Source organism: Falco peregrinus, chromosome 3, assembly GCF_023634155.1.
Source record: "Falco peregrinus isolate bFalPer1 chromosome 3, bFalPer1.pri, whole genome shotgun sequence".
NCBI classification, from domain to species: Eukaryota; Metazoa; Chordata; class Aves; order Falconiformes; family Falconidae; genus Falco; species Falco peregrinus.
In genome coordinates, this window is record NC_073723.1 from 82,060,941 (window position 1) to 82,088,581 (window position 27,641).

The 27,641-nt window shown below is 37.7% G+C and overlaps 1 protein-coding gene across 3 annotated transcripts in view; it reads right to left on the reverse strand.

Annotated features, from left to right (window-relative positions):
* Window positions 1-27,641, reverse strand: part of ABCA13 (ATP binding cassette subfamily A member 13) — a 210,957-nt gene that overhangs the window by 116,323 nt on the left and 66,993 nt on the right. For all 3 annotated transcript variants that reach the window (XM_055800569.1, XM_055800568.1, XM_055800570.1), the window contains exons 27-37: window positions 25,492-25,605; window positions 24,435-24,525; window positions 18,782-18,958; window positions 16,433-16,733; window positions 15,487-15,601; window positions 13,913-14,242; window positions 11,942-12,011; window positions 7,442-7,576; window positions 5,952-6,089; window positions 2,603-2,789; window positions 1,557-1,775 (exon numbers count right to left, since the gene is read on the reverse strand). In XM_055800569.1, coding sequence (XP_055656544.1) covers window positions 1,557-1,775; window positions 2,603-2,789; window positions 5,952-6,089; window positions 7,442-7,576; window positions 11,942-12,011; window positions 13,913-14,242; window positions 15,487-15,601; window positions 16,433-16,733; window positions 18,782-18,958; window positions 24,435-24,525; window positions 25,492-25,605 — 1,877 coding nt within the window. The remainder of the gene's footprint in view (window positions 1-1,556; window positions 1,776-2,602; window positions 2,790-5,951; window positions 6,090-7,441; window positions 7,577-11,941; window positions 12,012-13,912; window positions 14,243-15,486; window positions 15,602-16,432; window positions 16,734-18,781; window positions 18,959-24,434; window positions 24,526-25,491; window positions 25,606-27,641) is intronic.

A 27,641-nucleotide genomic window follows, 5' to 3' on the forward strand; every position in this document is an offset into this window, starting at 1 on the left:
AGAATTATTTGCCAAATAGGAAACTGAATAAAAGGTAACGGAGGAGTTAGGTAGCTTGTAACCAATGCAGGCTAGTGTCTTTGCATGCTAAACTGTATAAATAGTGTAAAATTTGGACAACTGGGGAGCTAAGTATTTGGGGGTTACCATTTAGCTCTCTGTTTTGCACTACTAGAATACAGGAACAGAAATACCTTGACTCATTCTGTGAAATGGCACTGCGCACTGGGTAATAAACCCACCTACAGGGCAACAATTGACCTCAAAGCTTTCTGTTGCTATGAGCCTGGCAAGCAAGACATAAAAATATCAATAGTCCTAAACTAATCTCCTGAATTATTTGAGTGAATATACAGTCTGTAAAACATACCATTTACTCTTATTTTAAGAAAACAGGTTTCTATAAATGTATGGATATATCTAGAAAAATTATTCTTAATCTCTTTAAAAGCCCTCTTCTTTTGCTTAATAAAAAGGAAATTTTGTTTCACTGTTTTGTTGCTTTTTTAATTTGTCTGAAGTATATTAAAGCATTCATTGTCTTTAAAATAATTGTTTTTCTTAGTAGCAAGGCCTGAATGATCCTTAGTATTCTTACGTGCCATTAGTATGACAGGGTGCTTCCGAAGTTAAAATTCAGCAGTCTAAGCACAGTAAAATACAGAATATTATTTTGCATAAATTTTAACCAAACACTAGCTTTAGTTTGTCTTGGTTGTTTAAGACAGTTGTTTCTGGAGAGAATGCAGTGTCCCACACCAGAGAGTTTTCAGATCAAAATTTTAAAGTAACAGGCTTTTATGATTAGCTACTAAAAAGGAAAGCCACTATGCCACAAATGTGTCTGCATATGCCTAATTGCACACTCAAGGAGAAGTTCCACCAACTTGGCATTTATTTCCATTGAAGCGTGGAAGTGCCCAGCCCCCCACACAGTCTGGCATGAATCAGAAGGTAAAAAGAAACTATTTGCACTGCCATACTATTAGAAGAGGATACATTTTGTTCCTAAAGTTCAAAAAAACTAAGTTTGCTATTAGTGAACAAGATCTCACTTTGTAAGGTTTACTTACTAGTTCATCTGCCTTTTCTTGTTTTCCAGTCTTCCCTCTACCACAGGTGAAGGAATACAGGATGATGAATACATAAAGTCAGTGTTGACTTATCTGAAAGCTCAGGGTGAGCACACAGCAGTTCACTTTCTATCCAGCCCTCCAGCAAGGACGGAGGTAAGGCAGACAGCATGAGGCAGGACCACTACAGCTGCTACCAGGCTAACCATCTCTACACAAACATGATTATTTGATGTTTTTATACACCAGGTTTTTAAACACTGACAGTTGCACTACAAATACATTCAAGTAAAGGTTAGAAACCAGGAAATGTATTTTCAAGCACATTTTCAGAACATGAAGTGTGATAAAAACTCATGGAAAACCTTCCATTTCCATTTGCTTCTACTTGCAATTTTTCTTTAGCAGTTTCTTGTTTGAGTGGCTTGCAACAGACACTAATGATTTACTTGACAAATTGCAACAAATGAAAGAAAAAACTACCCATTGACTTGCTGATTCAACTGTTCCTTTGTCCAGCCAGGTGCCTTCACTGATCCATAAAGCAGTAGGTGTTCTCGCACCGTCAGTATGTTGAACAGGACATCATACTGTGGGCAAACACCCAGCTGTGTCCTGATGGCAGCCAGGTCAGTACGTATGTCCTTCCCATTAATAATAATGGTACCAGAGGTCGGTGGATACAGACCAGTCAACAGTGATCTGATACAGGAAAAAGATTTAAAAAAACACTAAGATCATGTGTAATGACCATATTACGTAGCTCACACTTGGATATCCTGAGGCACATCTTAACATCCTTAGAGCAACATAGTCACATAAACACCACTAGTGGTTTGGCCTTTTTTTTAAAAAAAAAAAAAACCAAAAACAAAACAAAAAAACAAGATCTCAACAATCCTTCATTTCCTTACTTCCAAAACAAAATGAATTTTTTCCCAACCAAATATAACAGACCATTGTTTCCTTCTTCATGTGTGTTTTCTAGTTGAGGAGTAATTCCCAATTGTATCCCATTTTGCACCACTGTTTTTATTAAAGCTGATCAAAATTAACGTAAATGTAGAAACACACAGACTTCTTAACTGAGGCATTTTTAAGTGTCATTTTCATTTTGTTATTTTCACTTCTGGTCAACTGCCAAGAAAGAATTTCTTTGCAACTTCTAGGAAAAAAAGCACAAAACCCCCTAAAACTCCACAGTCTCCATGTGATAGGAGTACATATGGGATGCCAGAAAAGAACACTTCCCTGAGACGTGTTCAACTCCACAGCTAGACATGCCCACCTCCTATTCAAGCTGCTCCTGAACTATTCCATCATGGTTTCAGTGGCACACAGGACCTGGTTCACTATTCATTACACTGCCTTTTGTCGTAGACATATAGCACTTTCCATGTGCTTTGGGGAGTTTATTAAATATTTATTTGAGGAAAAAAAGGACATAGGAAAGAGTTTAGAAACATTTTGAAGTGAGGATGCATAGCAGAGATCAGGGGGAGTGTAACAGCATTAAATGGCAGACTTACATAACTGTCGTCTTGCCAGCTCCGTTAGGTCCCAAGAGCGCTGTTATGTGACCTCTGTGGAAAGTGAGGCTGAGATCTTTAACAGCAGCCCTCTGGCCATCCTCGTGCTCTTTGGTGAGAGACAATAGCATGACACCAATGTTGGCTTCTTCCATGCAAGGGCCTCTCCAGCTTGGAGGTGCTGTGTCTGTATGGGGAAAAGCAGCAGATCAAGAAGGTTGCTGAATTTAAGTGTGTGTGTGTGTCTGTGTGTGTCTGTGTGTGTCTGTGTGTGTCTGTGTGTGTCTGTGTGTGTCTGTGTGTGTCTGTGTGCATGCGCGTGTGATCCCTGCTGCCATTGACCAAAGCCTGGAAGCTTGCATAGCAAGCTTTTGGTAGTGGAGGGCTACAAGGGTGGCTTCTGTGAGATGTCAGAAGCTTCCCCCATATCTGATACAGCCAATGTCAGCACGACAGACCCACTGCTGGCCAAGGCCAAGGCCATCAGCAACAGCGGTAGCACCTCTGGGATAACATATTAAGGGGGACAGGGGAGTAGGGAAATAAAAAATCTGCACCAACAGAAGAGAGGAGAGTATGTGAGAGCAACAGCCCTGCAGACACCCAGGTCAGAGCAGAAGGAGGGCAGGAGGGGCTCCAGGCACCGGAGCAGAGGTTCCCCTGCAGCCCGTGGTGAAGCCCATGCTGAGGCAGGCTGTTCCCCTCAGCCCATGGAGGTTCATGGTGGAGCAGATATCCACCTGCAGCCCATGGAGGACCCCATGCCAGAGGCCCAAAGCAGGCTGTGACCCATGGGAAGCCCATGCTGGAGGAGGTTTGCTGGCAGGACCTACGACCCTGTGCGGGACCCATGTTGGAGCCGGCTGTTCCTGAAGGGCTGCACTATGCACTATGGAAGGGACCCAGGCTGGAGAAGGGGAAGAGTGTGAGGAGGAAGGAGTGGCAGAAACTTGTGATGAACTGACTGTAACCCCCATTCCCCATTCACCTGCGCTGCTCAGGGGGAGGAGGTAGAGAGAAATCAGGAGTGAAGTTGAGCCCAGGAAGAAGGGAGGGGTGGGGGGAAGCTGGGTTTCTTTCTGATTTGAATGGTAATAAAGTAAACTAATTTCCTGAAGTCGAGTCTGTTTTGCCCGTGATGGTAACTGCTGAGTGATCTCCTTGTCCTTGTCTCAACCCACAAGCCTTTTGTTATATTTTTCTCTCCTCTGTCCAGTTGAGGAGCAGAGTGATAGAGCAGCTTTGGTGGGCACCTGCCATCCAGCCCAGGGTCAAACCACCACAGTACTTTATGGATCAAATATATAAATTATAGATTTATATATAAAATCTATTATGTATAGTTCTATTTTATGTAATAATTTTATATATCATTAAATATAAACAAATGCTACAAGGAAATAGAAATATGCTTTATATAAAAATATATAAATCAGATTACAAATTAAAAATTACGCAATGAGGTCAAGGATTGGTTTCTTTAGGCTGTGAATGAAAAAGGGGGTTTTGCTCCTTTCACAACGTTAAGTTTAGAAAGAACTTTTGCCAGAAGCTTGAGGTTACCTTACAGAAAGACACTGCCAGCCCCTGTGACATTTCATGAACCTCTCTTCCAGTTAGCTTCTCTATCTTTTGGTCTGCAGACTAAAACCACTAAACAAATATTATTCATGCCCTTTCCACTGCTTCCCAAGTTTTCAAGTACATCCTGGAACTTAATAAAAAATCCTTTAAATACAGAGTGAGCCTCAGACAATGTATCTCAGATAAAATTCAGAGGAAGAGCTCTAAATTGCTTGAAAGTAGTAAATTGATTACCCTAGGACTTCTCCTAACAGGAGTTCCAAGTGGGTACTCGGCACCCAGATCTCTGCCAGCCCTACTGTAGTTGTAGTTCCAGCTTGTAGGACCTACATTCCCACCAGCCCTTCCCTGTCACACCTCTGATTTCCAAAGCGCTTTCCAACCCCACTGAATCAGCCCTTACCTGGGCCATATAGAACAAATGGAGAAATTACCTGGGAGCAAGTCATTTTGCTGTTCCAAGCAAATTATCCATGAATGCCTTTATCCCATTATCAGTACAAGGATGCCCAATTCTAATGAAAGAGAGCAAGTTCCTTTGCATGCATGGCAATGTTAGAGTGCACAAAAAGGCAATTTACTACCAAGCATGAGGTGCATCAGTTTAAGCAGAGGAGAGGCGAGATGAACAGATCCACAAAGTTGCAGGCAATCATTTGGATGGCTGGAGCCAGAGCCCACGCTAGTAACATTTCAGGCAGAGAAAAGGGTTTTCTTTAGTCTCCACAGAGGATGTGGTGAAACCAAAGGGAAGTCTTCATTTTATGTAAGGACCAAAGACAATTATCTCAACAAAATGGAATTGTTCCAAATTGCAGAAATTCAGACAAAATTCATACTGATAGTTTTTCCACAAATATTAGCACGAAACGAAATTTTCAAGTTTGCCCTTCTGGAGGAGATATCAATACACAAAACTGCTGAGTTGTTTGGCTTCCTCACCTACGCTACAGGCAACTGGATCGTCTCCAAACCACTGTAACTTCCAAAAAACCCCCAACAACCCACCATGTTCTTCTGATGCCCTAGAGAGAATATAGGTGAGGGTGACTGACTTCATGCACAAAACAAATCAGAAGTAAGCAAGTCCTTGAAGAGACCTGAGAGAGGAAAAAAACCACTAAAAATCTAAATTAGTTTTAAGCAAGTGAACAAAGAAATAGAGGAGCAGTGAAAGTATCTGGAGGCAGATAAAAATTAGTTACAATACCTGCAGCTTTTTAAACAAAAGTCTAAAAAGCAGAGACAGAAAGAACAGTGATCATAGAAGAGGGAAATAAGAAAAAGGGAAATAAATGAACAAAGCTAATTTTTCCACTTAAACAAGAAGCAAATAAAAAGAGCAGAGGAGGAGGAGGAGGAGGAAGAAAATCAAACTGCAGAGGAAAAAAAAGTGTTAATGAAGCACAACACTTTTTAGATTCAGTAAGGGATGAAAAGGTTCAAGGAGCTTCAGAAGAACCTAAAAAAGCAAAGCAGCAATACACTGGGACAGGATGAACCCAAGAGACAGCTATTTTACATTTTTTAAAGAGTTTTAATAAATATATATGTATAATAGTTTTAATTGAATGATTCAAGCATTACTGGTGACTGCAGAATTAACAGTATATAATGTTCGTAGTATACATTATATAATGGAGGAGAGAAAGGGACAAGATCTAAACACCTAATAAAGGACCAAGCAGTGATAAAAGCGGATTGAAAAAAATCAGCACAGCATTCAGAAAAAAGACTTTATTAAAATTCTATTATGATTACAAACCTTTTTCTTGGAAGTTTTCATTGAAGAAAAGCATATTAGAATTCAGATGATGCCTCTTCCTCCTCTCTGCACCACACAGGTTCTTCCAGTAGGCAACAGTAAAGGGAAAGTACCATCGGTTCTTTAATCCAACTTTTCCTAGAAGAAAATTATGATAGAAACTCTTGCAAAATTTATATTCATTTCATATTTGTTTGTAGGCTACTAATGTCCTATTGTCCCTTATGAAGAGCTGATTTGACCATTTAATTAGCTCAAACTCCTAGCTGCACTTAACAAACCTTAATAAAAGGGGGGAAAAAGTCATTTGGCCATAACAGCAGGTCCTGCTATAAAATAATCGGTCCTCAGTGATACTGTGCTTTGTTTTACCTCCAAATCATCTTTAAAGTGCAACACAATCATAAAGCCAACAATATGTAGTCACAGCCTAACATAATCTTGTAACTTAGAGGAAAGAAAATGCACCAAATGGCCTGCCAAGGCAAACAGCCTTATTTTTCATTATAACAATAATCCATTGCGCCAATTTTAAAGATTATTCTTCCATTACTATCTGCACAATTTAAACAAATCAGACAGCATAAGAAACATTTATTGTAGCATGCAAACAGAAGGGGAAAAAAATACATTCCTACACACAACCTAAACTTTGGCATTGCCCAGTCTTTCCAGGATTCACTTACCGATCACACAATACACTCTGTGTGTTTGGAGTCGCATTTCATTGACACTGAAGGGCAGACATCAACTTAAGCTAAAGACTGTAAAATTCAGTTGTATATTCCACACACCCCTGTCTTTCAATGCAAATTTCATTTTTTATTTTTACATTTTTAAAACAAACAGAGAGTAGCTGGAAGTAAAGGTGACCTATGCAAATCAGAGGAAAGGTAAATTTCAAACAGCTAGTGAGGCATTAGCTTACGATTAAAAATGCATCAACCAACTCCATAATATTCATAAAACTTGGTTAATAAAAAAAAAGTCCCACTTTCTGAAAATATACTTGAAAGTTAAATAGTTTCCTTTATGCATTGGACTGTGGACTGACTGGGATATATTTACCAGGCAGTTTGAAGTCTTTGTGATCTGAAAACTTGTGGTTCATGGGTTTCAACCCAAGTACTGACTCAGAAGATTCACCATATTCACAGGAAGTTTTGCAACTAGACTGAGCTCTGTTACTGTAAAATACCAACAAATTCCTAAATCTTTCAAATATTAGTCATTTCCATAAGCAAACAAAAGCTATTTCATGCCCCGCTACAAATTCTAGTCCATGTGTTAGCACTATGCAATATTTATGTATGTAGGAAGACTTTCTTACCCAGTCCCTAATGATAATCGCCTAGTTTTGCATATCAAACCTTGGTTCAGAATAAGATATGTTTTTGTTTTAGTTGCATTCAATGAGAAAAGCCAATTCTATCCATTCCATTCATTAACTTCTTCAAAAACATAAAATAAGAACAAGTCCATGATCTTACCAGGAAGAATATTGCTGAAATACCAGCCACCTATAAAATATAAAATGGAGTCAAAGAACATCATCCAGCACATCCATCCAAAGGTCATGTATCCTCCTTGTGCCATTGACTGGTGCACATTATTCCACTGAATTCCTGGTAGTAATAGTAATAATAATTATTATTTTTAAAAGGTCAGTGCTAAATCAGTACAGCATTAAAGATCACAAACACATCACTACACACTTCTGGGTATTTAAGCACTGACACAAGAAAGACCATAGTTAATAACGGTAATCCTAATGAATAGAAGCGACTTTTTATGCTTCTACAAGCCTCTGTTTAGAACAGCAGGTGACACTGCTGGTGGGAGAATGCAGAAAAGCTGTTGTAGAAAAGGCTGTTTATGAAGTTTTAGCTGGCCCTTAATTTGGCATAAGAAAAAGAACTACGACTCTGACAAAATGGGGCACTGACCTCACCAGTAAATAAGGCTTATGTCATTCTGCTGATATTATAAAAATGGGTTACACAAAGTTTAAAGTCATTTATATAATGCTTAATCTGAAAACTTGAATCTGTGAATTCTAAGAAGCAAGTATTTGTGAGCACTAACTGTATTCAGAGGTAAACTGGAACAACAAACTCACTGAATAATTGCTTCATAAAATTATTACATTGCAGAAGACATGAAAGGAAGAAAGAAGGATTAGGGGATTGGAACATCTCCTTCAAGAGGAAGGATGAGAGAGCTGGGACTGTTTAGCCCAGAGAAGAGAAGACTGAAAGGGGATGTTACCAATGTCTACAGATATCTTAAGGACAAGTGTCAAGAGGATGGGGCCAGGCTCTTTTCAGTGGTGCCCAGTCACAGGACAAGGGGCAACGGGCACAAACTACAATGCAGAAAGTTTCATCTGAATATCAGGAAAACTTCTTTGAGGGTGACGAAGCACTGGAACAGGCTGCCCAGATGCCCAGAGAGGCTGTGGAGTCTCCCTCTCTGGAGACATTTAGAACCTACCTGGACATGATTCTGTGCAACCTGCTTTAGAAGAATCTGTTTTAACAGAGGGTTGGACTAGATGGTTTACAAAGGTCCCTTCCAACTCCAACCATTCTGTGATTCTGTGATGGTACAAATCACTAGTACTACAGAAAGCTACCATATTGCTAAATGGAAAACAAAAGTAACCAAACTGTAGATTTACAAAAAGCATTGCACTTTTGAAAATGCTGCTTTGTTTGCAGTACAGTGGGTCATGATACTGTTTCTCCAATTCTTTTTCTACAATTGTCAAGAAAAGCAGTTTTTCCACAAAGCATGTTTTGCCCTTTCTTCAGTAAAGATGAATCATTTTGTTGAAGGGACTGGTAGGATATTTAAATACTATTTCCTGCAACTGTCTCTTCCACTCTTCACAACTTTTGTATCATTATGATATTTTTCAGTGTGTAGTGGTTTGAAATATCCACTGACATCAATACTGATCTTGCCATGGTAGTAAAAGTTTAAAGGCATTACAACCCTTTGTATATTTAGATACATACACTTGTAGACATTTATCAAGGGCTGAGGTGTTCATTTCTTACTTTTCTAAAACTTCAGCATCTATAGGGGCAGCTGTTAGCTCAGGGATAGTTGGTATCACCATGTTAAAAGATCTAGCAACCTGTTAGAACATCTAAGCAGTTTCCAAATATTTCTTTTCTTCCTAACATATAAACATAATAGGGTATTCTCATGCATTTCCGCACCTGCACAGTAGCTGAGTAAGGGTTTCACCAGCTGCTTCCAAGCTTGCAGAAGCAAGCTGCTACTCAGGCTGAGTATGAATAAGGTCATACAGGAGAAACATAGAAAATGCTTTACAAAGTAAAGGTGATCTTTTTCCAATGTATAACAGTTAAATATTCATCTTAACATTATGTTGAGAGTGAATAACTTACACTGTTCCTGTTTTTTATATTCTCATAAACCTCCATTGTGTTATACACTAGTGCACGTGTGAACCCAGACACAACTTCCAAGCTCAAGAGTAGTCTAACCCAATGAATAGGAAGTCAGTCAGGTGCCAGGAGGCTTGTATGCATGAACAAGGAGCTCCTGGCCAAATTCAAACACAAAACGGAAGCATACAGAGGGTGGAAGCAAGGACAGATAACCTGTGAAGAGTACAGAAATATCGTTTAAGCACCCAGGGATGAAGCGGAGAAAGCTAAAGCCCAAACAGAATTGAATCTGGCCAGGGATATCAAACACAATAAGAAGGGTTTCTGTAAGTACATAGGTGACAAAAGGAAGACTAAGGCAAATGTGGACCCATTGCTCAACAAGACAGAGGATCTGGTTACATGGGGTGTGGAAAAGGTTGAGGTACTGAATGCCACTTTTGCCTCAGTCTTTACTAGCAAGTCTGAAGAAATCCCAGGTCCCAGAGACCAAGAGAAAAGTCTGGAGCAAGGATGATGTACATTTTGTGGAAGAGACTCAGGTCAGGTCAGGTCAGGCAAACTGCACACACATTAAGTCTATGAACCCTAATGGGATGCACCCAAAAGCACAGAGGGAGCTGACAGACATCATTGCAAGGCCAGTCTCGATGATCTTTGATTAATCATGGCAACTGGAAGAGGTACCTGAAAACTGGAGGAAAGCAAATATCACTCCTATCTGCAAAAGGAGGACCCAGAGAACTGCGGACTGGTTAGCCTTATCTTTACCCCTGGGAAGGTGATGTAACAGCTAATCCTGGAAACCATTTCCAGGCACTTGGTGGACAAGAACATCATCAGTAGTCAGAATAGCTTCACCAACAGGAAGTCATGCTTGACCAACTTGATTAAACTTCTATGATGAAAGGACTGGCCTGTTAGATGAGGGGAGACTAGTGGGTCTTGTCTACCTGGAGTTCAATAAGGCTTCTGACACTGTCTCCCATAAGATCCTCCTAAGGAAGCTAATAAAGTATGGGCTGGAGGAGCAGGCAGTGAGGTGGATTACAAACTGGCTGAATGGCCAGGCCCAGAGCACAGTGAAGTCTAGTTGAAATCCAGTAACTAATGGTGTACCCCAGGGGCCAATACTGAGTCTGATCCTGTTTAACATCCTCATTAATGATCTGGATAATGGGGCAGAGTGTATCCTCAGCAAGCCTGCTGATGGCACAATACTGGGAGAAGTGATTGATACGCCAGAGGGTCATGCTACCACCCAGAGAGGCATCAACAGGCTAGTGAAACAATCTGACAGGAACCTCATGAAGTTTATTAAGTTGGAAGTCCTGCACCTGTCAAACAGTCCCATGAACCAGTACATGCTGGGGACACCCAGCTGGGTAGTAGCTTTGCAGAAAAGGACCTGGGGGTCCTGGTGGACACCAAGTTGAAAATGAGCCAGCAACGTGCCCTTGCCACTAAGAAAATTAATGATATCGCAGCTGTCTTGGGCACAGCATTACCAGCATGTCAAGGGAGGTGATCCTTCCCGTTTATTCAGTACTGGTGAGGCCATGCCTGGAGTACTGGGTTCAGTTCTGGGCTCCCTGGTATAACAGAGGCATGGAGGTTCTAGAGAGTCCGTCAATGGACCACAGAGATTATTAAGGGACTAGAGCATCTCTCCTATGAGGAAAAACTGAGAGAACTGGAACTGTTCAGCCTAGAGAAAAGAAGGCTCAAGGGGATCTTATGAATGTATATAAATACCTGAAAGGAGGGTACAAAGAAAACACAGTGAGGGTCTTATCAGTGGTGCCCAGAGACAGGACCAGAGGCAACGGACGCAAACTGAAACACAGGAAGTTCTCTCTGAACATCAGGAAACACTTTTTCACTGTGAGGGTAACTGAGCAGTGACACAGGTTGCCCAGAGAGGCTGTGGAGTCTCCAACCTTGGAGATGTTCCAAAGCCATCTGAACACAATCCCAGGCAACTGGCTGTAGGTGGCCCTGCTTGAGCAACAGGGTGGACTAGATGACAACCAGAGGTCCCTTCCAACCTCAACCACCTTGTGATCCTACAAAACTCCCTATTAATATCCTCACCGGAAATCAATCATTAGAGCTGCCACTGACACCAGTGACCATTTCCAACAAACTGCTCTAAATGCCTTGCCAAAACGTCTTCCACTGGACTGAGAAATAACACATTCAATGAGTGAAATAATATTCAGTCAGATGCTCGCCCTTAGGTAGCTCTACTGAATTTCACTAAATATGAAGTTTGGGTTTGCATCTCCAGAACAATTTCATTGGCTGAATACACTCACTTTGTCATCTAACAGGATGTGGAGATTTTCCTCCAACCTGTACTGCAAACAGAGCAATGCTAAGCACTCTCATTTACTGCCAGGAAGTGGCACAAGCTGTTTTCAAGGGGCACTAAAAAGTTTTTCTCCTATTATGATCTACCTTCTTAAATCATTATTAGAGATATTTTTTTCTGAACAAAATGAAAAACATTTCCAGCTGTAGTTTTTGAAATAATTGCAAAACTTTTCTTCTAACTGGTGAGCTTACCTATTTCTTGGCCCTCAAAGAATGTAATGAAAAATACTCCTTGCCCAAAGGCAGTTGTAGAAAGAAGACACTACAACACCAAAGGAGAAACAGGATGTGAACATCAAATAAAATTTCATTAACAAGCTCCATGAAATAAAATATTTTGTGACACTAAAAGCAAGCACAAAGTAAACAGACCTTTGTTTCACGTTGACTAATCGTCATTATTTTCTTTTACATTTTAACAATTCTGTTCCACATACTGCAGTAGTATTTGCTCCACCTTAAAGAGCACCATTGATCTAGTTATTAATATTGGAAAGCATTATTTAACTTTATAACAAGTTATAGACCATCATAAATCTAGCATATACTGAAAATTTATAATACATAACACTGTAAAGGCAAGCAAATAAATATAATTTCTATAGTAAAAGCAGTGCTCCTACTCCTTTTTGTAAGACCAGAACTCAAGAAGAGACAGAAGCAGAAGGAACACACACACCGGGTCCTATATGCTGAGACAGCATCTTTGTGCAAGGCAATAACATTTGACTTCCAAGAAGCAACATAATCATGCTGTATCACAAAACTACAAAATGGAAAACAAGCAAGTTAGTGTGATGTAGCATAACAAGGAAGTGTGACTGTTGATCAGTGGAAAAACACTGGTGAGCTCATAAAGGTTGATGGGGAGATCCAAAACACTACTGCAATTAATGTGTTACTCAGTGACAAAGTTCTGCAGTTTGAGAGTGAGCTGAAACAGAAGATCATTTTATCTTATTTCAAAATAATGCAATTAAATACTTTTTCTGCAATATTTGACACAAAAGGAATGCATCCTGCCAGCTGTATGAAGCAAAAAGTATAACATAGGCTGCTACTTAGAAAAAATTCAAAAACATTAGCGGCATGGATTACATTTTTGTACAGAGAAGTTAATGCTAATTACCATCAACTGAGTTTCTGCCTTTTACATTGCTAAGGTTTCATTATCTCACTTGATGGCCTCTCCTCTCTCTTCAAAAATTGTTACCTTTTTCACATGCTGCTGCCTCTGATTTTCAGCAAATGCAGGATATCTGAAGAGTTTTGAAATAAATTATTTTAAAGTGTGCAAATTATCTGATTCATACTTTTCCCTCTCTGTGGCCCAAAGGAGGGGGGAAAAAAAGCAACAGAAAAAAAAAAAAAATTAATTCCACCCTGTCTGTTTATGCCTGAATTCTGTAGTCTTACATCTTGCTTACTTGTATGCAAAGAACCAATATATTTTATCTGACCAACTGACACTGAAAAAGCATCCATATTTTTTAATAGTTTATGAATTATTCCACCAGGTTAATTTGGTATGTGAGTTATTTTGAAAGAGTGAAGCCATAATGTGAAATACGGTTTGCATTGTATGATGGTGTATTTGATGACCCAATCAGGGATATAGTATATTAAGACAATGCAAAGACATAAAACAGCACATGGTGTAAATAAAACAGGAAAGGACATGGAAGAACTGACACCAAAGAAACATATTACCTCAGACTAGCTATATGTATAGCTAGATAAACACTAGACAAATTTCCAATCTAATCCCCAATTGTACTCAATAGAGGATCAATCACTAGTTTTTGTCCAAACAAATAATGACTTTCAGGAGTGGCATGTCACCAGGTGTGCTTGAATGTACAGTAACATTAAAAATTTTTTGACATCAAAACGTAAAGAGAACTTCTGAGCATGAGGAATGCAACCTCCTTATATTTTCTGTAGGTTTACAAAATTTCCTTAAGAATTTCTTTTTTATTCCTCTGTACGTTCAAAACATTTTCTCAATTTGGTATTTATTAATTGACTTATTTCCAGTGAAACAGAAAAGCAAACAGAAACCTGGGGAAAAAAATAAGTGAATTACAGTCTAAAGTTCAAAACTATGGAAAACCCACAGCATGATTGGAGAGGAAAAATTAGAAAAGGAAAATAAATATTTACCATTATAATCTGGCTGATGAAACTCAACTGGTTCTGCAAGACCAACAAAACTATGTAGGGTAAAAAACTGATCATATATACAAGGCTGGCACACAGAGCTGCTGTGTCAGCACTGCTAAAAAATGCTCCCAAAAAATAGCTTAACATAATAACTGTAGCTCCAAAATCCAGGAGAAAAAGGAAGATGAGGAAGCCATTGCTATAAGCAAAGATACCACTTGCTTTTAAAATAATGGCCAGAGCACAGCTGCTTATTGTGAGCACAATGACATTCTCCAGAAACCAAGCAAAGAAATGAACGGCTGGATGCACACCCATTGTCTTCATATACTGCAAGACAGCACAGCAAAGCAAGTTAAGGTTAGGAAACAAATTTTCTTCTTCTCTTAACATGTTACCACCAAGACACTACTAGCTCCTGAATGATGTAATTTTCCCATTAAATTACTACTTTCTTCTCTCTTTTCCTGTGTTACCCCTTCTGCTGCTTTCTCCTGGAACCACGTTCTGAGCAGGGCTGCCTCTGAGCTTATCACATATTAACATGAGGAATACCAGTGCTCAGGCACAACCCTTATGCGTAGGTTGCACCACCAGATGTCAGATTACTGGGTCCTCCGGTGAGGAGTTCGCCTTTTTATACTCTAAAAAGTAGTGAAGGTATCTACAGCGCTGTATAAGCAAATGTTTTTTTCCCAGCCTGTTGCTGAACTAAAAGTAACATATGGATATGTTTGTAAACCTTTAAGTATTAGCATGCAAATAATAATTTAGCCAGGTATGATGTATTACCCTTCTTTCTTTTTTTTTTTTTTTAAAAAAAAAAAAAAAAAAAAAAGCTTTTGGAAACAAGCCAATGCTACTTATGAAACATTTTTCATATGATGATGAATATTAAGTTTATTAAGTTGATTTAATATTTTAAAGCATTTTTAAAACAATAAGGCCTATATTAGAACACAAAGTCTAGAGAAATTAGATAATTTCCCAGATTAAAAGAAGCTTACTCTAGCAGTCTAAAGACCAGTATAATTCTTCAAAAAAAGTATATTTGTCCATATAGAAAACTTATCATAAACCCCCTGTCCTTCCATATGCTTAGCACATGCTAGGACTAGCCTTTGATATAACCAAATAATTTTCGCTTTTTTTCTGTATCATCCTCCCTTATATTTCTGAGAATTACACAATATATGGAAAAAAAATAATTTGGTATAGGAAGTTTTATCATTTTAGACCACGTATAGAAAAACATGAAAAATAATCCCAAATAAAAATCATTCTAATCACAAGGACTTTTCCCAAAAAACAGTTTCCAGCTTCACGTTTTATGGATGTTTTGCTTGTTGCTTTTTGTCTCAGAGACAATACTTGCATATTAAGAAGACTGATGCTTAAACAATGGTTGTGAATCTGAGTTGGCAGGTAGAACTAAAACCTACTGCTCAGAGGAAACAAGTGAAAACAAAGCCAGCTGGATTATAAATACATAAACATACTTCAAAGTTTAAGTTTTGTATTACAGTACACTTTAATACATACATTTTATTTTCAGAGGCTAATCTGCCTCTTACCTCTTCTAGATGAATTTCTCTTTCATAAACCAGTTTGCGAACCATGCCAGCAACTGAAACCATCCATGTTAACATCATCATAAGCGGGAAAAAAAACCCTATATTGTTCAAGAATCTATGAAAGAACATATATGCAGAGTTATTAACCCCCAAAGGTAAAATACTTTTTAGCAGAATGTTAATAGATTAATACTGGGACTATTCTCAAAGTATGCACAAATAAGATCTGACATGAGTAATAAGGTTGATTCTTGTTCTGGTTAGAATTGCTTATTTTTCATGGAAGAAGCTAAATATATGTATTAGTACTATAAAGTTTTATTAGTATTTGTCAACAGTACAACTGATGTAATCATTCTTCAGGGCTCCATTCAAAGTTAAACAAAGTTCAGGTTTGTTTCTACGGCAAAATAATATATTTGGACAGTAGGGAATACCAAGAGCCAGTCAACTTTTGCTCCACTTTAACAGATATATTACCACTAAGTTTTAATTCTAATACTCAGGATGTTTGCATGGTTTTACAAAGAACATTTCTACACTATTTTTTTTTCTTCATCAACTTATGCTGTATTATAACACATACCAGGGATTAATTTACAGTTTGTGTACAGGACAACTAAGGATGGAAAGTGGGTTTCTTAGCATAATCTAATTTAGTTGCACCATATTTTGACACGGTCTCTGTCCAGCAGACTACTCCACAGTATAGCCACCAACAGCTCATCAGGGGTCATTTGCCAGACAGAAGTTGCATAATCTGTTGTGGTCACAGCTGTTAAACAACATTTGCTATGCTGTAACATCTGGTATTGAACATACTGGTTCAGTCTTGTGCTGAGATACACACATTCACCCACTACAAAGACCTAGTAGTTTCCCAAGTCCTCTAGTATTAATCTAATAAGGATAATATACTGAATTAAAAAGCTGAAAGTTTACTTACAGATCACTGGTATGACAAGGGTAAGGCATGGCTTGCACCTGAATGGATGGCTCTAAGGTATTTGTCCCAGTCTGTGCTGAAATAATTGCCCTTTCAATCATGTCTTGGAGAGGAATAAAGATGTGGTTGTATTTAAACCCATCAGCTGGCAATTTCTGTGGATGAGATTTCCACGCTGGGTTTTTAATCAAATCTGTTCTCATGCTGTAGAGAACACTTGTTCTAATTGTATATGAAATGTGTCGTGGAAGGAGATTGCTAGAATCTTGTGTCTTGTTCTTTGGTGTATCAAAGATGATACCTGCCACAAGAAGAAAAAGAGCTTCATACCCAAGCTTACATGATTTATGCCATTTACACAGCTAACTCATGGCCAATTACCATATGATAGTAGGATACATTCACCTTTCATGGCAGGCCTCTAAAATTTCTTGACCCCCCAACACAAGAATGGTAGGTTTCATAGAGACTTAAATTTTTTACATTCATATGAAATGTAGAAGATTATTCACATAATAAATGTGTTTGCAACAACCATTTTTATCTGAGAAAATTCCTTCTCAATTTGTTGCTTTGAATTGCATTTTATTCTTTTTATATCCAGATTTAACTCCTTCTTTGGGACTGATCTCAACTCTACAGTGAAAGCAGTAGCCATAAAATTTGTCCATCAAAGGATAACAACCCCTGGAAGTGGGTGATAAAGTAAACAGTACCAACACACTAAAATTTACTCTGATTTTTAATTTCTGAATCAATTTTAAAACTTCTGTTTTAGCACAGCAGAATTTGCATGTTTATTTTCTCTAGCTTTGTGTAAAAAAAAAAAAAAGAAAAAAGCAGGTGAAAGCTTAATTGTAGATGAAAAGATGAAGATACATCTGTACCAATACAGCAGATTGGTTGGTATTTTCTTTCTGGATGACCCAGATTTTTTAAGACTTCTTGATGAATGTAAAATTTTGACCTTTTTCCTCTTCTGTAAAGCTTATTTTTTCAACTGACCAATCTCATTTTCCTATTTATGCAAAACATTTAGTTTCCCAAGACATTTCATGAAGCTATGAAACTATAAAAAAAGCAAGCAAAGAAAATTCTGTTTATTCTGTTTTAGTTTTATACCTTACTGTGGAAAGGTAAGGCCCAGATATGCCTATATCTGAGCATGTAGTATTGGCATATTGGACTCATTAGGTCCCTTAAAATGCCATTTTACCGATTTAAGCATATAAAGAGATTATAAGGCCACAGTACTGAGAAAAAACTCCCAAGAAATGTTAGCTTATGTTAGCATATGACCCTTCCCTATGTAAACAGAAGCAAAATGGATCTAGAACTTGACAATTCAGTTTTTGAGGGTCAAGATCTATCCATCTCTTCCCCTGAAAAGGCAAAAAATTTCACCCCCTCAAAGTACTCCTGAGAAATTTTCCTTATATCACAGTATGGCCTGTCGCTTTTGTATTGTTGGAGGGCGGTCATTTCCATATTCTGCAAATGGGGGTACTGTGCAGGTTGTAGAACAAACATAGGATTCCAGACTAAGTAGTTTCATTCTCTGGAACTGTTTAGACATGTCTTTTCTTGTGTACTTACAGGAGTCTGGGGAGACAATAAAAATCAACAGGGGGGAAAAACATGGCACACTTTATGAAGACTTAAATGGGGCTCTCTTTTGGAAAGGCTAGATGCAACTTAAAACATTTTATGCAAGAAAAGAAAGCATGTGCAACAAGAAAAATATTCTTGTCTTTTAAACTTCTGTACAGTTAATTGAATCTCATCAATAAGAATATAATGCAGGAAAAGGATAGACAGTAGAAACCCAGGGAAGAAAAGAGATATATCTGTTGCTTAATAATTTATTTGCTTTGAATAAACAAGCTAATTTCTCTGAGGTGTTGGTTTAAGAATAAAACTTACCAAAAAAAACCCCTTCCTTTGCTTCATTTTGAAAAAACAAGAATATAAAAATTAAAATTAGAAAGGATGTAAACTATGATCTCATCATAATAATTAATCAAGTCTCCTTAGTACTATACAATTTTCAGCTTTTTTGTTCTATTTTAAACATTTATGACTATTCTTTTCAACATTTTGTTAGAAATAACAGACTTCATGGATTCGTTTGGCAATTCCACAATTAAAACAACATAATTAGTCTTTACAATATATATTACAGCATTCAAATGTTAGGGAATACCTCTTAAGGTAAACGTATTTTATTTTGCCTGTATTATATGTGTTTTAATACATAATGTGAAGCTGTGTAAGTTTAACCTACCTTATCAATAAACATAGACAACTACAAAGTCTGATGTCAATATGAATTTTAATTAAGGTACTTACTAGCTAAAAAATTGTTTTGCTGCATGAGTTCATGAGCCTTCTCCTCCAATTTCTCAACAGAGTCAAAAGGCTGGAAACGGTCCAGTAACACACAGGAAGAGATATTTACTACAAGCTGTGACAACAGGTCAATCTGTTTACTTGCTGAGCTGTTAAGCATCTTGTTCATCATAGTTTCTAAGATGAGGAAATAAATTTGACTTCCTTAGTTTTAATGATCAGAACAGAAAGGTATGTTCTCAGTTGCACATCCTATAAGAGTAAATACCCTTTGTATTAAAAAAAAAGGAAGAAGTTTTAAAACCATAGGAATTTTAGTGTGAACTTGTGGAAGCATAGTTCATGTTTCAGTGGCTTTTATAAGTCTTCAGCTATGTCTTCCCTCAATTTCAGAGCAACAAAAATGTAACAAATTCTAATAAAGTTCTAGAAATAGACCACATCTTTGAAGCTGCAGGACTTAACATTTCCCGATCTTTCCGTAACTACTCACACAAATACAAGTTACTATACTTCAAACATCACAACAGAGATCTTTTTCATCCAGCAATATATTTGCTAGTTCTTTCCTTGACACTGCAAATATCGTTGTATAGGGGGTAAGAGTTTTGACTCGAGCTCTACATTTAAAAAGCATCTGAAAAAACCTACAACCCCTCTATTTTTACTTTGATCCTTTCTATGGATCCAGAATGAATGTATACCTTAAAGCCTGGTTCCCAAAACTGCTGACCTTTGGAGGAACTCAGATCTCCATACATTGGTAGAGAATGTAGAGAGAGTGTTATATTCTTATGTCTGAGAGAACAACCAGGATAGCATGGTCTAGAAACAGTCTTAACTCATCTGGATTTAATGGAAACATCTGAATTTCTCAGGTAATAAACAATATTATAAAACATCCAACACAGATTTCCATCATAAATTTTTCAAGATTCACTTGGAGATATAGGCTTTAAAAAGGATAGGTGATGACCTCATTTGATAACAGTGGTGACAGATAAATCTGAATCATCGATGTTATTCAGCATCCGTATAGGGAAATAGGAAGGTAGATAAGTGGGAAAATGCATGGAGTAGTCTGAGGAACAGACATGATTACGAGTGAGAAAGGATAAAGAACACAAGAAAAAAGTTGAGGAACTGATAGTCTAGAACTCAGAAGACAGGCAAGCAAAGACAAGGTGAATTCATGGGTTGAGTGAAAACAGAGCCAAATGTAGAAACTTCAAGTCTTATTTACTGCTATCCTTGAGGAAGACAACAAAGGAAATATCTGTGCTGCTACTTTTTTTGCAGCATTAGAGAGAATAGAATATTCCTAACATTAAGTAGTAGGGTTAAGCTTTCATATATATATGTATTCGTATATGCCTATGTGTTTGTGTGTAACTATATATAACCCTATACATATATATACACACACAAAAAAACCCAAAACCACCAGAGATCTCTTTACCAGCTGATCTTTGAAAGACCTTAATTTGAAATCAGTAATTAACCAAAAAACCTTCTCTCTTATGGATTAAACTATTGAACATTTTAGCATAAGAAATACCAACTAGATTGCTGTTTGCTTGGAGTATGGCATATTTAACTGTTTCTGGAAGCAAAATACTGTCTTTCACAATGTGCATGAATTTCGGTACTCTAGTATAGAAATAACACATATATATGAACTGATACAATCCATAGGAATGTTTTAGAATGAACATCTATAGAATTGCCTATCTTGTATTTTTCCCATTTATAAATGTAGGAATTATAAATAAAAAACTCAGCAAATCTGTTTTTACTATTATCATCATCATACTTCGTTACATACCAACTCAGCCCTCATCTTCCACTTAGCTTGTTTAACTTATGATTAAGTTACTGGGAGAAAATATTTCTGGTTTATGTAAATCTACCAGGTAGAAGTGCTATTTAAGTAAAAGGTTGCAAGATTAATAAATTGTAATAAACCAGCAATGAATGAATTTAGGTCAGAAATTAGGAGAAGGTTTTTAGTTATCAGACTGTTTTGGTGATGGCATAGTTTTCAGTGGTGATGATAGAGCTATTTGTTTCCAGCTTTCCATATACACATAAAACTATTTCATTTCAATGAGGGCAGTAGAGCTGTAGCATGGAGGAAAGCTGCCTGATTTTTTTCTACCCTGGTTGTTACATCCCAGGTCACAGGTAGCCCTCTATAAGGGAAATCCCTGTGAAAAACATATCTGGGAGAAATCACAGAAGTAGTACAAGAAAGAGACTCAGCAAGCAAGAATCCAAAAGAAGACCCTGCAGCACAGCTGCCTCCCAGTGCTTCTTGAAAGGTTCATAAGGACTGTGGCCAGCAAGGAGCTCACAAGCTCTTGTGGGACAGAGTTTGTATAAAGTTGGCTGCACCCAGGAAATGACTGCAGATTACAGAGTCAGAAAGCAAGCATAGAGGAATAGAGTTGCCTTGCCAACACAAAGCTAGCTTAGAAGGTAAAGAGTTTAAAAAGAAAACCACAAACTTTTTTGCCCTCAGTTAAATATTTATTTTGTTCCAGGTGAGTAAAACTGGCACAGTAACCCTGAAGAACTGTTTTAGAAATTGATAACTTTGCGAGGTCTTATGCATAATAATTTTATAGGGGTTGGAAGAGCGCTACATCAATCCACTCTGTGTCCCCAACACTTTGCAGCAGGAATAGCAGGGTTAATAAGATGTCACTAAGACTGTTAACCATTTTTATAGCATTGTGGAAAAGTTAAAAAAAAAATACAAACACAAACATCTTGGATTTGAGCATAATTAGAATTTATCTTAATGTGAGGGTAGATGTAATAAACCAAGGGAATGTTTGCTTTAGTTAAAAGAAAAATACATAATCACACAGATTAGGTGACTTTAGAAAACCTCAGCTTTGGATAGAAATAAACAGATTGTGAGTGGTAAACCCAATAACATATATGGATTCGTTTAGGACTTTAATTGGATCCAAGTAAGATAATTACAGGACTAAAAGTAAAAAGCTGATGCAGTATGAGTAATGATTAAAAAAAAAAAACCCACACATAAGAACAGAGGTTTACAGTAACAGCTGCACATGATTATAGACTAATAAACTGAACAAAGAAAGCATACAAAACCAACACAAAAATAAGAGGGCATAGTTGTTTTTCAAAAACCAAAATGACAAAGTGAATCTGTAAATATAAGTGTAATCAAAGTGTAAATGCAGAAGAGTGCTTTGGCACCTTGGACATATCAGCTTGACAAAGGCATAAATGCTATTGCTATAGCCCATATTGATTTGCATTTTTTTATATGATGTTAATTTTCTTGGCCGTATTCCATTAAAATAAAGAAATTCTAGTTTCATAAGCCATTCTACTAAAATGATTTCCTGTACTCACCATCCAAGACTGTTGACCATTTATTACATATTTTCACATACCCTTAGCTCTCATAAAAATCTATAGCTTGAGAAACACATGCACATATGATGATGTTGTCTGCAACAGTGAAGATGGACCTGATAAGTCCAGAGATCTTGATACCTACTTAATGAAATATTGTTTGCCCATAACCTATCATGTAGCTCCCAGTGTTAGATCCAAACCAAATCCATCTCCTACTCAACTAATATATTGAGATAGTTATATTTCCAGCAGGCCTTGTGGGCTGAGAGACTTGCTCTTTCCTCCCTCTTATCTTTCAAACTATGTGGTTCTGTGTGTGGGGTTTTCGGTTGTATTGTGATCCAGCTTCACCATTAGAGGTGTGCTGTGCCTGACCCAGACTAGACAACAGTTCAGAGATTAAGAAAATCTTCCTGAGATGTAAGGAATTCAAATTTGAGTCCCTAATCTAAGGAGGATCCTGAGCCCAGGCTCTTACTTTCTGGCTTGAATTCTGGGCAACATGTGCCATTTTTCTTAGTGCAAGTAAGTTCAGCTAGTCCTAGCCTTCAAACAGAGCCAAATCAAGGCCAGTTTCAAATAAATCTCACATCCTGCATGCAAAAGAAAATCCAAGAACTTCATCTCACATCAACCATGACAGAACCAGCTTAGGAAAGTAGTACAATTTAAGTGAAAAACACTTCATTATTTACAATCTCTCAGGAGCTTTTGTCTGTCTCCTGTGGAAAGGCAGGTACAGAAATCCAATAAAAGCTGCACTTCAGGTACATTTATTAGTTTATTTTAGCTCTAGACTAAAAATTCTTTGACTGTAGAGCAGACTTCATAACCTATATTGCTGTAATGTCCATTTATTCCAGCACTGAGGGCCACACAGCCCCTTTATGGGAGCTTATGGGAGCTCATCACTTCTCTTCTCCAACAAATGACTGGAACAGATTTGTGTCTGGTTCATAGTTATCCTAACACTCATTGATAACAAACTACACAGATCGGTCCTCTCTACCACTATCCTCCTTTAGAAAGCACCCAGTTCCCTTTGTATATGATGCTATACTACCTGTTACTGGATTTTATCCCACTTTTCTCTCTTTCTGGTCCTCAAAATCATGAACTTTTCTTAAATGACGTTAGACTCTACATTGGTATGGACAATTCCTTCTGGCACATGTCAGCAATCATTTTAATTATCATGCACCTACCTTACTGACAGCAGGCCATATTGATTTTTTGTCACCTACCAAATTCTTCTAAAAGTAACTTGAATTTCCAACGTTATCCTGTCTCTTCTTCTCCTTAAATCCCTGTATACCCAAAATTACTCATCATAATCTCCACGTCCTCCATTATAAACTGTTCCCCTTGGGATACCTGTCTGGCCCTGGAGGACATACTCTCTACTCCTGGAGGTCTGACTACCAGGGCTCAGCACCAATGCAGGAAGGGTGCATGGCTGTGACCCAGGGGGACACTGCTGGACAGCCCTGTGCAGATGCCCAAGCCAGGGCCACTGCTTTTCCATGTTGCACAGAACTGTGGCTGGGCCTGCCCCAGGCTGCAGATCTCACCACATCACAACTTGGCTGTGGACCTGGCCATGGACCTGCCAGTCTGGACCCAGACCCCCTACCCACAGGGTGATATCCTGGCCTGGCCTCAGCATCACCCCACATGGCCCCACTCAGCCATGCCAGGGGCTGGGTCTGACCCTGGTTAGTCTCTGCTGATCTGAACCCAAACTTGCCACCCTCTGATTTTAATTGTATCTCAAGCTTTTCTGAGGCTTAAGGAGACTACATGAAAGTAATCCTCAAATAAAAGGAGAAAAAAAATACAGACCCCTTTTGATTAAACACACTGTATCCAATCTCATTTTCTATTTATTTCCATTTAAAGTATATAGATTTCCTTCAAAGATTTACTACTAATGGAACTGTGGCTACTGGGATTACTTCTCCCTACTCCTTTTAAGTATAGCCCCTGTGTTTATAACTCTCCCACGACAGTTTGCCACTTCTAACTTGTTACCAGATTTTTGAAGTCTTTCAATATTTTGAAATGCAAATTAACCATTCACTCAGAAGAAAAAAGACAATTAGAAATATTTGAGACTAACTGAAGAAGAGAATTTAAAGTCTAGTACTTTAATACTATTTAAGTAGATAAAACCTTCAATTACAAGTGAACATAGCTCTAAGTTCAAGTTAAAGTCTTATAAGCGTAATCAGTACATGTACTTTTATGTACATACCGTATACTTGCATTTTTTTAAAGAGTTTTTCCATGTCAATATCCAAATTCGTTTCTAGAAAGTGCTTTATGAAATTGCTTTGCAGTGCTTCCTAAAATGAAAAGTGTTAGATGTTACATCAGGTTCATTGTCTCTAAAGAAATGTAAAATATAAGTATGCATTCATGCTCAATTCTATGACCAAGATTTCCTGCATAACACTGGAGAAGTCACTTAGCCTCTCCATGTCTTCAGTCTTCCCCTCTTAACAGGCTAACTCCAAATTAACACTAGCAATAGCAAAATAAATATCTTAAAAGAACTGGCATTTGGGAATTCCTTTTACATTATTTTAGCTTCATTACTTCATTTGCCAGGTTCTAAGGGGGAAAAAAATTGCTACCTCTACAAAAGCATCCTGAGATCTGCCAGTCTAATGAATGATTAGTGACATCATTCCTTAACTGAACTTAAAAGTAATAGCTCAATTGATATGTATGGGCCATGACTGGATTCTGCTTTTTTCTTAAAGTAGTAAAAAAAATACTCCTAAAGTGTAAAATTTTCCTGAAGTGTAACAGCCATGCATGTTTTCACAAGTCAACCATGGCAAAACTAAATTTTATTGGGGAAAAAAGGAAAAGGACACAAATATGTAGAATGGGGAAAACCCCAGTAACAAAAATGCTCTTTATTTTTAGTCAGTATTTCCTATATCAGGGGTTTTTTTATCAGTTGCACACATTGTTGGAAAATAGCAAGTGATAAACAAGCAAGTTCCAGAAAATATTTTATTTCCTACAATCTTACATTTATTTTAAGTAAAGCTTTTAGGTGTACTTATTTCCCTTATTGCCTGGTAATACTGGATATAGTGAAGTAACATTGCTTTTAAGTTTTTTCACCTCAGAATTTTTTCAGTATCACACTGTAGGCTCATAACCTAAAGCTAATCTGCCTCTTTTTCAGCTCTTTTTAAACCTGATGCCAGATAGATATGCAGTTTTACATGTACAGAAATTCTGTCCAGGTGACATAGCAAACTGGAAAATAGGCAGCCCTCCCACAGTTCACCAACCTGCAGCCGTGAGACTGTAAGGACATTTCCACTGGTTTTAAAAACCTCAGACATCCTAAGCCATGTCTCAGAATAAGTCTTCAAGTTTTCCACAAAAGCAAAAGTGAAATTAGCCTGGGAAAAAGAATACATGGAGACAAATGAAGTAAAAACTGTGCACAGCAAATCTTAAAAACGGGAAAAACTGGCATGCTTCAGATCTTCTGCAATTTCTTTCCATTTCACTTTGATAGTCAGCAGTAAGGATATCAATGTTTTCATTGTCCTACTTAAGAAAAGTATTTGTTGCAGTCTCGAGATATCAAGTAAATCAAAGAAAATTATTCCTGCAGCATGTATGTTTTCTACTTGAAGTATCATAAAGACCTCTATTTTGTAATGTCTCTTTCATACAGAGTATCATAGAGGTGTTTCAGAGAGACAGGAAAAAAAAGAAAAAGAATAGGACATACTCAAAAGAAAGCCTCTACAGAACTTGTAGGTCTTTTATTCAAGCTACTTTGACCAAATATAAAAGTGAAAGCTGGAAGCATGGTGTGGGCAATAAATTCAAGTGACCAATAAATCAATTTCAAAATACTCTCACACAGGAAGACTTGAGTATAGCAACATAGTCTCTGTCCCAGTCGAACCTAAGCTACAATTTCTCTCTTAGCCACTAGCAAACAACGACCATTTTTTTCTAGCCTGTTTTAAACAGATCACAAGTATAGTCAAGTTTAGAAAACACTGCAGTATCTTTTTGTTTAAATTGGTGTTATGAGTCACAGAAGTGCATTTAAGAACAATCCAGCATTGTTATTATGGTAGAGATCATGACATTTCCCAGCAAAGAGTGTCTGCAATGAGTTGTAAACTCCAATTTGGGACCATACTATTTGCAGTAATTCCAATTGAAAGCAAACAATTTTTGCCATAGTATTTTAAGTGCCTTTTGCTAAATCTCACTCCTAACACAACATAGGAAGACCATTCGTGGTGATTCTTTTCTCCTGTTTGTAGGACAGAAGACCCAATAAGACCCTTGCAGATAATTTCATTTTTCTGAAGGAATTTATGCACTTAACTTCCATGACATTCCCCATTCCACTTTCAGAGAGAGAGTGATCCTAAATGTTAAACTAAAGTTTGGTGTCAAATCAACTAAAAAAGTTCTTCTGTTAACAAACACAGAAACCTCATGGACTGAAATCCCAGGCCTGACTCTCAGGATCATGTAACTCACTGTCCATGCATGATGATGGCAAGCAGAGGGAGACCAGAAAGGCTGCAAGCGTGGCAAACAGCCAAAATAGGAGAGTGCTATTTCTGCAGCCCAGAGCAAGCACAGGTCACACTGGAACACAAGGAGATCAAATTTTTGGACATCATTTGAAACTGTTATATCAAGCAGCTTGTAAGATCTGAGCTCTACGCTTAGTCCTTTTTGACTTGATTCAGAAGAGATGGGGTTTTTTTTATTTTTTTGCTGAAGTCACTTTCAAAGAGCTACAGTAACCACAATGTGCTTGTATTCGACCTCTTTATACAAACTATAGAAAACAAAATTACTGCAGCAGCATGGATTTTTGGAAAAGGTGAACCTTATATAATGTATAGGCTTATTTGAAAGAAATTAAAGTCAGCAAAGGTCCTGGCAAGCCTGGCCCTTGAGATTTTGGAAGCTGCAACAGTATTTGTGGGGAATATCACTTCACTGACATGTTGTTCAGTTCTTCCCTATACAGCCTTTACTGATTACAATAGGAATCAGAACGTAGGGTAAGGTGAATGTATAATCTTACACGTTATAAAGCAGCCTCTGTGATTTTGTATGCTAATGACTTGCTGGACTTAGATGTTTAATATAAAGTCTCTTCAAGTTCTCTTCTTCCTAATCAATGAAGGTTCATTAAAATAAATATTCTTGGTAACACCTAGACTGGATATTGCCTTTGATTAAAATTAGAGCTTTCAATATCACCTATGGTTTTGTCTGGATTGAATATGTCTAAGCCTCTTCCTGATGTAAGAATAAATAAAAATGGTATTTTGAGCTTATTGAACTGCCTTTATAATTACATCTTTTAACAGGCTCACAAGTCAAGTGTGCTCCTGCAAAGCTGGACGTGATAAGTTTAAAATAAGAACTTACACAACTCATTATCAAT